Source organism: Pteropus alecto, unplaced genomic scaffold (genome assembly GCF_000325575.1).
Source record: "Pteropus alecto unplaced genomic scaffold, ASM32557v1 scaffold8, whole genome shotgun sequence".
In the NCBI taxonomy this organism is placed as follows: domain Eukaryota; kingdom Metazoa; phylum Chordata; class Mammalia; order Chiroptera; family Pteropodidae; genus Pteropus; species Pteropus alecto.
Window position 1 is genome coordinate 20,669,928 of NW_006494609.1, and position 12,680 is coordinate 20,682,607.

At 57.1% G+C, this 12,680-nt stretch overlaps 1 protein-coding gene across 1 annotated transcript in view; it reads right to left on the reverse strand.

Moving 5' to 3' along the window:
- Window positions 1-12,680, reverse strand: part of BCL11B (B cell CLL/lymphoma 11B) — an 80,251-nt gene that overhangs the window by 1,445 nt on the left and 66,126 nt on the right. The window contains exon 4 of the mRNA XM_015599587.2: window positions 1-783. Coding sequence (XP_015455073.1) covers window positions 1-783 — 783 coding nt within the window. The remainder of the gene's footprint in view (window positions 784-12,680) is intronic.

Sequence of the window (12,680 nt, forward strand, 5' to 3'; positions counted from 1 at the left end):
TCTTCATGTGGCGCTTGAGCTTGCTCGCCTGCGAGCACGCGTGGTCGCACAGCTGGCACTTGTAGGGCTTCTCGCCGGTGTGGCTGCGCCGGTGCACGATGAGATTGCTCTGGAACTTGAAGGTCTTGCCGCAGAACTCGCAGGACTTGCTCTTGGCCGCCGGCTGCGGGGGCGGCGTGCCGCCGGGGGGCATGGGCGGCAGGGGCGGCGTGCTCAGGAACGGGGACTTGGGGCTGGGCTGGAAGGGGTTCAGGAGCCGGTGCATAGGGTTGCCGCGGCCCGGCGACACAGGCGGCGGCGTGGAGCTGTTGCCCGCCAGCTCGCGGAGCCGCCGCGAGAAGTCCATGGCGGGCGAGTCAATCATGGGGTTGAGGCGCATGACTCGGTCAAAGGCACTGGGGTGCTGGGCGACAAGCCCCATCTCCTCGGCACTGAGGCGGTGCGGGTCCAGGTGGTGGCGCGGCGGCGGGCTGAAGAGCGGCGGCGTGCCGGGCAGGCGACCCTCGCCGAAGCCCGGGTGGTCCCGCAGGATGGGGCCCGTCATGCGCAGCAGGTTGAAGGGGTTGCTGTCGCCCAGGAAATTCATGAGTGGGGACTGGGCCACGGCCTCGGGCCCGAGCGGCGGCGGGATGGTGAGCCGCGGCGTGAGCGAGCTGCTGGCCGGCCCGGGCTCCAGGTAGATGCGGAAGCCGTGCGTGTTCTGCGCGTGCTGCAGCAGGAACCACGCGCTGTTGAAGGGCTGCTTGCATGTTGTGCAAATGTAGCTGGAAGGCTCATCTTTACCTGGGGAGACACACGGACAGAAAGGCAGAGAAGAGAGCGTGAGAAGCGGCACGGGGCCTGCGCGCCGCGGGGCCGCCGACCTGGAGGCGCGTCTGTGAGAGGCGGCGGCGGGCCGCCTCCCAGCAGGCCCAGACGACAGACGTGGCGACTCTCCGGCCAGGCCGTGTGTGTCTCCACCTGGCCGGGGGAGCCGAAGAAGCGGGCTCTGTGGGCAGGTGGCCTCGGCAAAGACCCGACCCGCCGCAGGACCTCGGCAAGGTTCTCGGGATTCCGCAGGCCTCGGTCTGTGCCCCTGAAGAAAAGGTGTCTCATTCCCATTATCTCAGAAGCCAGATGACTGTGTTTGTGAGAATGCCTGATTCCAGTAATAGAAGTGACATCAAGTGGGCTGCATAAGAGGAGACCGGGGCCAATCTCAGCCATACAGGGCTCTCTTCACCTGGCAACTATCTAGAGCAGGGGTTGTCAACCAAGGCGCTATCGAGATTTAGACCCGGATAATTCTTTGTGGTGGGGGCTGTCTCGTGCACTGTAGAGTGTTCAGCAGCATTCCTGGCCTCTACCCACTAGAAGCCAGCAGCATGAAGGTCAAAAACCTGTCCGGGCATTGCCGAATGACCCCTGGGAGGCCAAACTCGACCCTCCCCCCTTGAGAACTACCGATTAGGCAATACTTGATCCAAGGAAGTCTTAAAACCACAAGTCAAACCGAACCACCTTGCAAACACTTCTTTAAGATAAAGGGCTAATACCCCTGCATCGTTTGGGATTTTAGCTATACGAAAATCTAGGGTTTCATACAGCAGTGTCCATCAGAAAGCACTGTCAAATTTAAATGTGGCCTCGCACACCGTAATCACCGTGTGGAATCCGGCCTTCGAAGACCCTTCAGGAGGGGCAGGGGGAAGCCACTGGCCTACACGAAGTCCCTTTGCCAGAATGCTGACTGCACGAAAGAACGTCGGGTCTGATGTGGCAGCGGGATGAGTGGCGGCAAACAAGGATTTGTTACAAACTGGCTCCGGTGACACCGGGCGCAAAGCATCATGGACACCGATGGCACTGAGTCAGAATGTCACGGTCTTTGTCCGTCACTGGGGCATTTACAAAATGGAGGCCGAACACTTCCTCCAGAACCTGTCTTGTGGGTACCGTCTTCAGCCTGCGGACGAAGCCGGCGGCTCTTCCAGCCTGAACCTCCCCTAATGCTTCACATGAACAGGACAGGCGCGGACAGGCCCTGCCTCGTACCACCGGATTTGCTCACTGGCCAGGAAGGAAAAGTGAACAAGACATCACAGCCGCGATCTCGAAGAACTCCTTGCATTTTTAAACTTCCCTGTACCTGGAAGACTTTAACTCTGATGAAGTCCAGGAACCACAACCTCCCTGGTGACCACACCCAGGCTCAGCCTGGTGATGCGAGGCACGGTGGGCCGCCGCATGGAGAAGACCCTTCCCCACCTCGGCCTCCCCGAGTCCATTTAGAACCTCTGAGAGCCCGTGCGGAGACTTATTTTATTTTTGTTTTCCACCCACAAATTATACTTTGGAGTGAGGGAGGCTGCACCCTTAGTAGTTAACTAAGTGACTCGGGGACCTTGAATTCCGTACAGATTGGTTAAGCTTAACAGCTAGCTCCCCAGGGGCTGGGCCCCTGAGCCATGCGATTCATGTGATGTCACAGAAAAGCACCACGCCATCCAGAGGACAGGGTGTCAATGCTCTCAGACCACAGAATCAACTGGGCCAGAACATGCGCCACAGCAACAAGTTTGGCGCCCTAAACGTTTCGTTCTGGTCTCCGCTGTGGCCCTGCGTGCACGGTGCGGAGGAGGCCACTGGGGAAGAAAATGGACAGAAGGAAACGAAACAGAGAACTCTGAAGGTCAGCTCCACCTCGCTTTTACAGGCAGCTCAGGGACAACTTCAGAGGCCATGTTCCTTGCCCAGGGCGTCTGGGCGAGTCCCTCTCCCGGCGTGTCTGGGTAATTCCGTTCCTCACGCTGGAGCCCCTGAGAACTTCCCCTGCCTGGAAAACCGCAGGGGGCTGTGGGGGGCCTGGGAGGCCACACTTCTCACCGTGGGAGCTACAAGGCCTCGCCAGCACCCCAGCCCTCAGCCCTCCCTGCCCGCATGCGGCTCAGCTGGCATAGAAAGAGCGGCTTCCTTGAGGCAGCCTCCCCTGGCCTCGGCGTATGAGTTAATGTGCGTAGGGGACAGAACTCTTCACAGGAGAGCTGGTCACAAGCCATATTGTGAGTCCTCCTCAAACCCTTCTCTGGAGCAAGGCAGAATAAATAAGTAGTAAATAAGAAGATAAATAAAAGTCCCTTTCTACACGGGAGCTAATAGCACCAATGAAGTGCCACATCCCACAAGGTCACAGACCTTCAAATTAAAGAGTGCTTCCGTCCCCAACTTCTCGGCTTCGGCCGCTCGGATGGATGGATTCATGGCAGCCGGCCGCCCCGGTGGTTCCATTTCTCAGATGGACCACCTCCCTTCCCGCTCCCAATCTCTGTTTTCATCGTCTTCATTTCCTTGGGTATCTCCAGAGCACTTCCTGTTTCTTGCTCTGATGGCCACACGTTTTCTAGAAAGTTCTACGGCTGGTGAGGAATGTGGCTGTCGAAAGAAAATTCGGAACGCCCTGGCAGGTGGGGGATGAAGGCAGCTCTACAGCCGGAATGGCCGATGACAACATTTTTTAAAAATAAACTCAAAATGGCAGCGGCCGCAAAGCGTGCAGCTACATGTTCTAAAGCGCTCAGATGTTTCCACTTCTTGTTCAAAAAAAAAAAACGTGGAGGAGAGACTTCTAACCAGGAGCAACTTCCTAAGGAAGAAGTTCCCTGTCCTGTCCGTAATTCACCGTCAGGCGGGGAGGAGCTATGCGTATCCATCAAGTGGGACCCCAGGGCCACTGTCACGGCAGAGTACCCTCCTTCTTCTCCTGCACCCCTGAAAGGCTCCAGCTCCCAGAGGCTCACCGCAGGCGACAGCCTTCCCCGCATCCGACAGCCTCCGATTTTTTAAAAATCACCCGGCCCTCAAAGGCCCTGCCCAGAACACTCTCTTCCTACGCTGCCCCCCACCCCGCACCTCTCTTTTTTTAATAAAACATTCATTTCCACACGACCACTTCCCGGTAGCCTTGGGCACCGGGCTGCTCCCTTTCATGAACTGAACGACGACGCAGAGCCCCTCGACACCGTTCTATTCGAAAACTCACAGCTCATTTGTAAATGCCGCCAAGGACCCTTGCCTCCCCTCCCTAGTACTAGAGGTTCCCTCGCAGGCGGCCAGCCCCTCCTGGAGCTCAGGGCCACTTGCCCAGAGCTGAACTGGAGGCCCCGTGAGGTGAGGACTCTCCAGGGGCCCAGAGAGACTCCACTGCCCACCAGGCTGCTACTGCGGCTGCCGAGGTTCCGAATGGATGCGTCGATGTCCACATCATTTTGAAGCGACATACCCAGCGACGTGAAACCCGGCCTACAGACCTGGAAACGTCAGCTGCATTTGGAGCGTTAAATCAGGCTCGGCCACTCGGAGCCCAGCGCCCACGACGTTGCTGCTTCCTCCCTTCCTTCCCCAGACGCGTTTAATATCAGCGGGCGGGAGCCTGCGCTGAATCTAATTCGCTCTCCTGGCTCTAAAGGAAGCCCCTCATGTTTACCCCGACTGTGGGACCCTCCCTGCGATCCCCCACTTAGGAGAGCCCGGGATGGCAGCGTGAGTCCCTACCTCTGTCCTGCCGATGCCAGCAGAGTGAAGCCCCTCAGGTCCTTGACCTGTCTGAGCCTCAAAATTCCTCATCGGTAGAACAGAAATACTACACCTGCCTCCCAAGAAGGCTGGGGGACCAGGTGTGACCCTGTATGTGGACACACCCGATAAAGCCGCACATCGCAAACATCGCGCTTTAGGCTTTGCATGATCCGTCGTTTATTATCCATCTCGTACGTGGCAGTGGATGTTTCAGCGATGCCTTTCCGTGCAACTCTAGCGGTAATAAAACCCTGGAGGAACTTTAATGCAGCCTGCCTAATGCATTAGAGGTTCCGGGGAAGCAGTAACTTGCAAATGTTGAGGAAACATCATTTTTTATTTTGACGCTTGGGAACCAACACGAAACTGGACTCCTGCAGTGAAATGCTACTCCCCTCCTACTATTAAGGGTTTTTTGTTTTTTTTTTTTTAATGAGCATTTAAATAATTTTCTTATGATGTCAGTGACTCTAATAATACTAATAATAATATCAGGGATGTTCAGTAAAAAACACACCTTTAATCGAGTTATTATTCCGTGAAAAGGCCACAATCAAGAGCGGGAGTTTAACCGGCTTCCTGGACGAGCGATGCTGAGCAGGAGGCCATCCTGCCTGTGGCAGCTCAGCATCGTGACTCACTGCTGCTCGGAGGAAGCAAGGGGACACCCCGCCCCCCCAGCTCAGGCAGGGCCCGGCTGATAGACAGCCTGCTGCTCTTCCCCAAAAGCCAGAGGCAAAAACGAGAAGCCTGCCACTCGGACATAAGAACTGGTCTTGGCCCTCCACGGTTTGCAAAGCGCCTTACAGTTCGTTCGGCACGTCTAAATGCACTGGCCACTTCGCGGTTATTCACACGGCCTCTGAGGGACACCAGGCCAGGACTGCATTGCAGCTGGCATGGGATGAAAGAGAACGGAAGCTCGGAGAGGCAGAGCCCCAGCGCCAGCAGCGGGAGGACCTCCCGCCCCCGCCCTCTGCCCCCGCCTGGCACGCAGCGCTGCCACCCAGGTACCGGTCACTCCCTCTGCACTTGTCAGAGCCTGTTTCACAACGAAAACGGCCCGGAGAGGTTCTCCCGCCACACCGCGTGTGTCCTCCCAGTGAAGGGCCTCAGTTACCCTTTGATGGGACCCAACGGCGTCCCCCACGGCCTGTCCCTGGAGGGGAGGCCTTTCACAGAGGGCGAGTGAGCCCACGAGGGACAACACGCCATTTAGCACCTGGTGGAGGGGTCATGAGATGCCAGGCGGCCAGGTCCAGGGACAGGAAGGTGGACTCCAGGGTCCCCCATGGCAGGCCCCTTCCCCTCTCTACATTTCAGGGTGCTCGGTGCCCAAGAAGAGGGCTGGATTCACTGGCCAGCCACCCATCCTCCTCAGAACCTACAACTGCTAACGTTGCTGTCGCCACAGCTCCAAAACGATAATAATTATTATCACCATTATCCCTTAAATGCGCAGACTCCTTATTAGTTTAAAAACTATCTACCCTTTCATGATCCCAGAAAGAAAATGTCAATTGGCCACCTTGGGGGTCTTTGTAAGTTTCAGGATTTTATTATTTCTGAGAGAGAGAAGGGAGAGCTAAGGGAGTAATAATAACGGCGGTGACAAGAATCCATTATTAAATCCTTACCACAAGCTGGCCCACAGCTAAGCACGACTGACCACACACGAGGCTCTCGACAGCCCCTGAGGTCAGAACTGTCATCGGCACCATTTCACAGATGAGCAGATTGGGGATCGGAAGGGAGAAAATGATTTGCCAGAGGCTACACGGCCACCGTGTTCTTGAACATGATGCTGGACTCATAAAAGCCTGGTCGGAAGACCTGCCCCCCGCCCCCAGCCCAGGGACCTGGGTAGGGGCTGGGGTAGACGTGCATGCTTCAGGATTAACCTTCGGTTCCGGCTAACTAAAATGTGGACATGGGTGCTTTTGGCTAGAACTGCAACAACTGGGTGAAATCATGCTGATTATCTCATGGAAAAGTAACAGATGCACTTCGTTGGGTGTTGGTGCTGGTGGCGGTGCTGCTGGGCGTGGTGCTGCTGCTAATCATAAATGGTCTGCCTGGCGATGAAGTCCCCGCCGGCCTCAACAGCAGAGCCAGCGCCCCTCCAGTGGTGCCTGTGGCAGACGTTGCCAGCCCCCCGTCCCGCAGCCCCCGCCTCCAGGCCTCAGAATCCTCTTCAAGCCCGCGCTGCAGACAGCCACTGCTTCGAGTAGGGTGTGCCTCCGCCCCTTTGCCGGCCCTGGATCCCAGTGCACATAAGCCCAAAAAATGGGGGACCAGGCCAGACGGCACCTAGGACGCTAGGTAGCAGTGTATGTCCTGCTCGGAGCAGAGACCACACCTGCCTTTCATTCACTCACTGAACAAACAAGGCTGGGCAGCTGTTACCCACTGGGTCCTGCGCTGGTGGCTAGGCACGCAGCTCGTATGCCAGGGGACACGGGAACACCTAATAACCCTCTAAATTATTCAATGAAAAGTAGGAGGCTGCGAGGGAGAAGTTCAGGGAGGGAGGGACACAAGGGCTGGGCATTGGGGGTGCAGACCTGCCCTGTGCCAGCCTCTCACCTGCCTCACTCTGGTCCTCACGATGACTCTACAGGTGACCATTACAGGGGCGATAGAGGACACTCACAGAACTGAAGTAAGTTGCTCAGTGACATTATTGGCCTTGGGTTTTTTTATTTAAAATTGACTGTCTGGGCTGGAGTCCAGGCTCCCCAGGGACAGAGATCAATCTGGTCGTGTCTACCTCTGTGACTGGCCACCAGCACGGCGCTAACGCGTATGTGCTTCAGAACTGTCGCTGGCCTGTGTTAATGGTGTGTTCTGTCTGTCTGCTTCCCTCCCCCTACCCCGCCTGTGTTCTTTGCCACTGAAGTCATCACCCCTGGGACAAGGGCGTCTGCCCAGGTCTGGATGAACCCGCCCGGCTCCACAGTCTGCCCTCCAGGCAAAGCCACCTCCAGCTCAGCACTCTCAACAAACGGCCCCACCCCCCGGGCACGCTGGGTAGAGGCCCCACCTGGCACGCCCACGCTCTCAGCCGCTGTGTGCCAGCCACCAGAGCATGCCGGGATCCCAGGTGACGCCAGACAGACCGAGACGCCACAGCTCCGCCACTGCCCACCGTCGAGCTGCTCTGGGCAGAGTGGGCAAGCAGGCCGGCGACCTTCCCACATCACAGGCTGACAGGCCCTGCTGCAGGAGGAAGCACCAGGCACTCAGCCTCCAGGACCCAGGCAGGCTTGCTGGCCACCTCTGCGCTCCCCACCTTGGTCCTCCCCTTGGGGCCATGCGTTTCTACACCTTATGCACCTGCCATTCCCTCTGCCTGGAATACCTACCTTTCCTTCTCTACCTTAAAAACATCTTTTTAGAGCCAGCCCGAGTGGAATTCCACCTCTCCACCCATAGCATTCTGGGAATGCTGCTGGATACCGATCACCATATATATTGTCATTTTTGCCCTTGACCGTGGTGTGCTCAGCTCACAGCCAACCTGTACGCGCCAGTGTTGGCATCTCGGGAGGATGCGTACGGCGGCTTTAGGAAGTGAGTTTTAATCCAGATTCTTGTAGAAAAGGGAAACTAAGGCTCATCACGGTTAAGTGAGGGGGGCTCAAGGTCACCGAGCTTGTGGGTCACAGAGCCCAGACTGATAACCCAGTCTGTGCCTGGACGCACAACTGGCTGCCCCCTCCACTGGGACTGCAAACGCTGCCATAACTGGCTCTAGGGAGAGGCCTGAACCAGCCATGGCAAATCTTTGCAGCTGCACCCTGAACACCAGCGAGCTGGCCAGCGAAGCAGCTGCAGGCTTTGCAGGAAATGCCACTCGTCCTTCGGCTGAGAATAAAGGGGCCTGACACAGCGAGGAAAACTCACTTAGCCTCAAAGTGTTTGGAGACAGTCCATTTACCCCAATAGTGCCCGTGCGGCCGAGGTAAACTTAGCGCTTCTGACGCCTGGTCTCCCCCCTCAGGCTGGGGGACTGGGCCTCCAGCCTTCATCACAGGCTCGAAGGAAAGCCCCAACGTCTCCCAGACCGCCGGGCGCGCACAGAAACGCCCGTGAATCGCGCTTCGAACAGAAGAGGTATTCCTGGGAAGTGAGAGAACCCAAGGAAAGCTGATCTCATCTCACATGCCTTTCTCACTCATTCATTCATTCATTCATTCATTCGCTCATCCATCCAGTCACCATGTGCTAGGCGCTAGGCACAGCAAAGGGATCAGCCACAACCCCTCCCTTCCAGGAGGCCACAGGTGGGGGCTGGGGAGCAGGGGTAGGTTCGGCTGTGGACACAAAGGAGCCTGCCTGACTTTAGAACACCTAGGGAGGGGGCAGGCAGGAAACACCGCGTGGAGGTGAGTTTGAGCCAGACACAGGGAGAACAGCACCCGCCCAGATCAAGGATAGAGGCGTGCGGGGTGGCGGGCACGGCCTGGGCACACGCAGGGGGCCTGGACGCCCACGCCGCACCGAAGAGAAAGCAGTTCCGTGCGCTGCGGGACGAGGCAGGAGCGGGGAACGGGCGGTGCGAGCGGAGAGGCGCAGATCTGCGGAGAATGCCAGGGGGTGCTCCGGCCGGTGCTCCCCGCTGCTCCCCGCTGCTCCAGAGTCCCCAACGCAGGGCTGAGCTCACTCGCCACGCTCACCACCCAAACCCACGCCCAAATGTTAGCGGCGAGGAGCCTGCCCTGCTCTCAGGGGCTCTGATTCTCCTCCTAAGGACAGCAGGAAGCACATTAGGACGGCGGCCGCGGCACCGCAGATGCTGCTGTACCGTCAGAGCAGAGGGCGAAAAGATGTCCTGAACCCCGGTCACGCATTCCCTCCACCCCCCATTCCTTCCCCACGCCACAAACGCACTGCTCTGGGCCGGGCCCCGTGCTGAGCGCAGGACGCAGAGATGAGTGTCCTCACCGAGCCCGCGGTCCAGTGCAGGAGGTCGACGAGCCCACAAACATCTAGTAAGGGCCCGGGCCACTAGGTCACTAGTAAAGGGTGTGCCGTGCCACAGGGCCTAGGACCCCAACAGCCTGGGAGGACGGGGATGATTGCCCCCAGGAGGAGACCCTGGAGCTGAGTTCAGGAAGAATGCATCTGTCTGTCTGTCATGCAGAGAAAGGCGGAGCCTGGCCGGAGAACCTGCCAGCCCAGGCACGGAAGCGGGACCAGAGTCACAGAGGGGAGGAGCTGGAGGTGGCACTGGAAAGGGGGTTCCAGGTCAGTCTGCGGAGGCTCTGGAAGCACGTGGGGAGACTTAGCTGGATACCGATCCAATTCCACTGCTGTCAATTTTGTCACAGTGAAAACTTTGATATTTTCTTTTAAAATGAAAATTTTCAAGCCCACACTCAAGACCTACTTGAGTCATCAACTGTTCAGTATAACGAAAACTTAGCACAACAAAAGGAGGTAGGTGAACCCCTCGGAGAGCTTTGTTTCAGGCCAGACCCACCCTTCCTGAGCTGTGAATCATAAGGTACATAGAAATGAAACTGGGGGGCGGGGAGCAGTGGAAAACGCAAAGAGAGAACTTAAATCCCGTCTAGAAGGATCACCGCTACCCTACAGGTGGCTTCGAAATCACCCTCTCTGGCAGGAGTTTGATTATTCCATCAAGCTTCCCATCCATACAGTCTCAGCATGTGAAGCCACCTTCAGGAACAGGGCGGTCCAGGTGCTTAGAGGAACAGGGAATTATTAAGGCAGGACTACAGCTGCAGGCACCACACACCCCCAGGGTTCCCCAGACAGTCTCGACATCAACTGCTCAATTCCGTGATCAGGCCAGGTGTGCCGTTCAGGCTCAGGAAACAGCCACCCATCCCAAAACAAAGTGACACCACCGGCCACAGGGCACTCGGGCAGAGTGAGAGCGGTGCTGTTTGCCACTAAGACGGAGGAGCCGGAGGCAGGACACGCGGTGTGATTGTGCACATGGTAACTCATGCACGACATTCTCGAAAACTCGTGCATTTCTCAAGGTCATCTCCAGAGAGCTTCCCACTTCGCGTAAGACCCTCGAGTCCACTGGAAATAAGATGTCCTTCTCGAAACAGACGAGGGCTTCGTCAGAACCCCTCAAAGCTTTCTGTTGGCGCCCCGGAAAAGGGCCTACCCTCTTCCAGGAGGGGTTTGGCGGGCTGATGGAGCTGTCTGGGAGGTTTTGTTCCCCTCACCCCATCTCCCCGAACATGGGGTTTTCTGAAAGGATTCTGGCACTCGGAACGGACGGGAACTTAGCAGAGAACATGAAGGAGAAGCATAAAGCAAACTATCCTTCACATTAAATGAGAAAAAAAAAAAAAGAGTTTCAAATAAACGGGCAAGAGAAGCAAGACGTAGGCTGCGGTCTGTGCGAGCACCTGCGCGCGCACACGTGTGCACACCTCACGCACGGGTCCCGGCCGACACAGGACGTCTCCCTGCTGCATAATTCACAACTCCCCTCACCGGCAAGGCCTCCGTCCTTCCTCTCCTTAGATCCACAAAAAGTCTCCACATTCCACCCCCAAGAAGTATTGCAGGGGCAGTAAATCTCGTTTTAATGGAGTGTACGTTTAGCCGTGAGGAGATAATTGACGTTTCGGAGAGCCGCAGCCCGAGTGATATAGGTTGGCTAATGCAGAGGGGACTCGTTAGCGACGCACTACAAACAAGTAGTAATGTATGTGTACTGTTCGGGGTGGCGTCACAGCGGAAGTGTTCCGGTCCGCGGGGATTGATAAAACACAAGAAAACAGCAGACATGCACTTGTAAATTTGTCTCATTTGTCTCCGAAGTTAAAGGTTATTCCCTTGTTCTGAATTTGTAATAAAAACATGCTAGCCCCAGCTTCGCGGAGAATGTTTGAATATTTAAATGGTGTATAATGATAGGCAATTACAGGGTAAGAACTGGACCTTATGAATGAGCGAGCGCGGTCTGGAGAGCCAAGTGTTTTCCCACTGACGACTCATTTACCTCTAATGCTTTTCCAGAGCGCTGTCCCCCACGCCCCCCACCCCGCCAACCACCGAAGGGCCGCAGGGACCATTCGTTACGGGGTCATACGGCCACCAACCAGGCCACCAACCAGGAACCGGCCAAGCTCAGGTTGGTCAGGCTGGGTGGGATCTTTTCCTTTTTCAGTTGTGTTTTCTTAAATACTGAGGCCACAGCCCCTGAGGCCCCTGAAAGGCACCCCCCTGCTCCCCTCACCCCCGTTCCCCCACCCCGCCCCTGCTCCCCACTTTCCCCCATTCCCTACCTCCCCAGCAGCAGGTCAGAGCTTCTGCGTGGTGGGGAGAGGGGGCAGGTGGGGAGGGTCTGTGGGCAGAGCCTGCATCTCCTCTGCCCCCACTGTGGGTGCCCTTCTCCCCAGCACCCTCCCTGGAGGAGAGCAGCCGGCTGGCAGGGAGCCCCAGCTGTGCCCGGCCCGCGGTGGCCCTGCAGCTCCTGCCTGCCTACCTCCCCAGCAGCAGGTCAGAGCTTCTGCGTGGTGGGGAGAGGGGGCAGGTGGGGAGGGTCTGTGGGCAGAGCCTGCATCTCCTCTGCCCCCACTGTGGGTGCCCTTCTCCCCAGCACCCTCCCTGGAGGAGAGCAGCCGGCTGGCAGGGAGCCCCAGCTGTGCCCGGCCCGCGGTGGCCCTGCAGCTCCTGCCTGGAGCCGAGGTGCCCGCCTGGCCCGTCCAGGTTAACCAACTGCAGTGTTAGAGTAACTCCAGCCAGCTTGTCACCAAGCACAAAAGTCATCAGCGACTGAATGTTCTTTTCTGCACCACAATTAAGACGAATCAATACGACGTGCCACAAATGGTATTTTACTCTCAATAAGAACTCGAGCTGAGTTTATTCAGAATATTTTAGCGCTTCCCCGGGGGATTTTGGGCCGACGCAGATGGCAAATAAAGTACTCAGCCTGAGGCTACAGCACATTATGGTAATTCTAATGTCAGATGTACTTTAATATACAGCTCTATTTAATCACCCCATTATTTCACATTTCCATATGAAAAACCTGCGCACGTCGGCAGCACTCCGCCTCTGCCACCGTGCCAGCTTGCTCCAGCCCGCCGGCAGCCAGGAGATGGTCACCCCGGGCGGCGCGGCCCAGC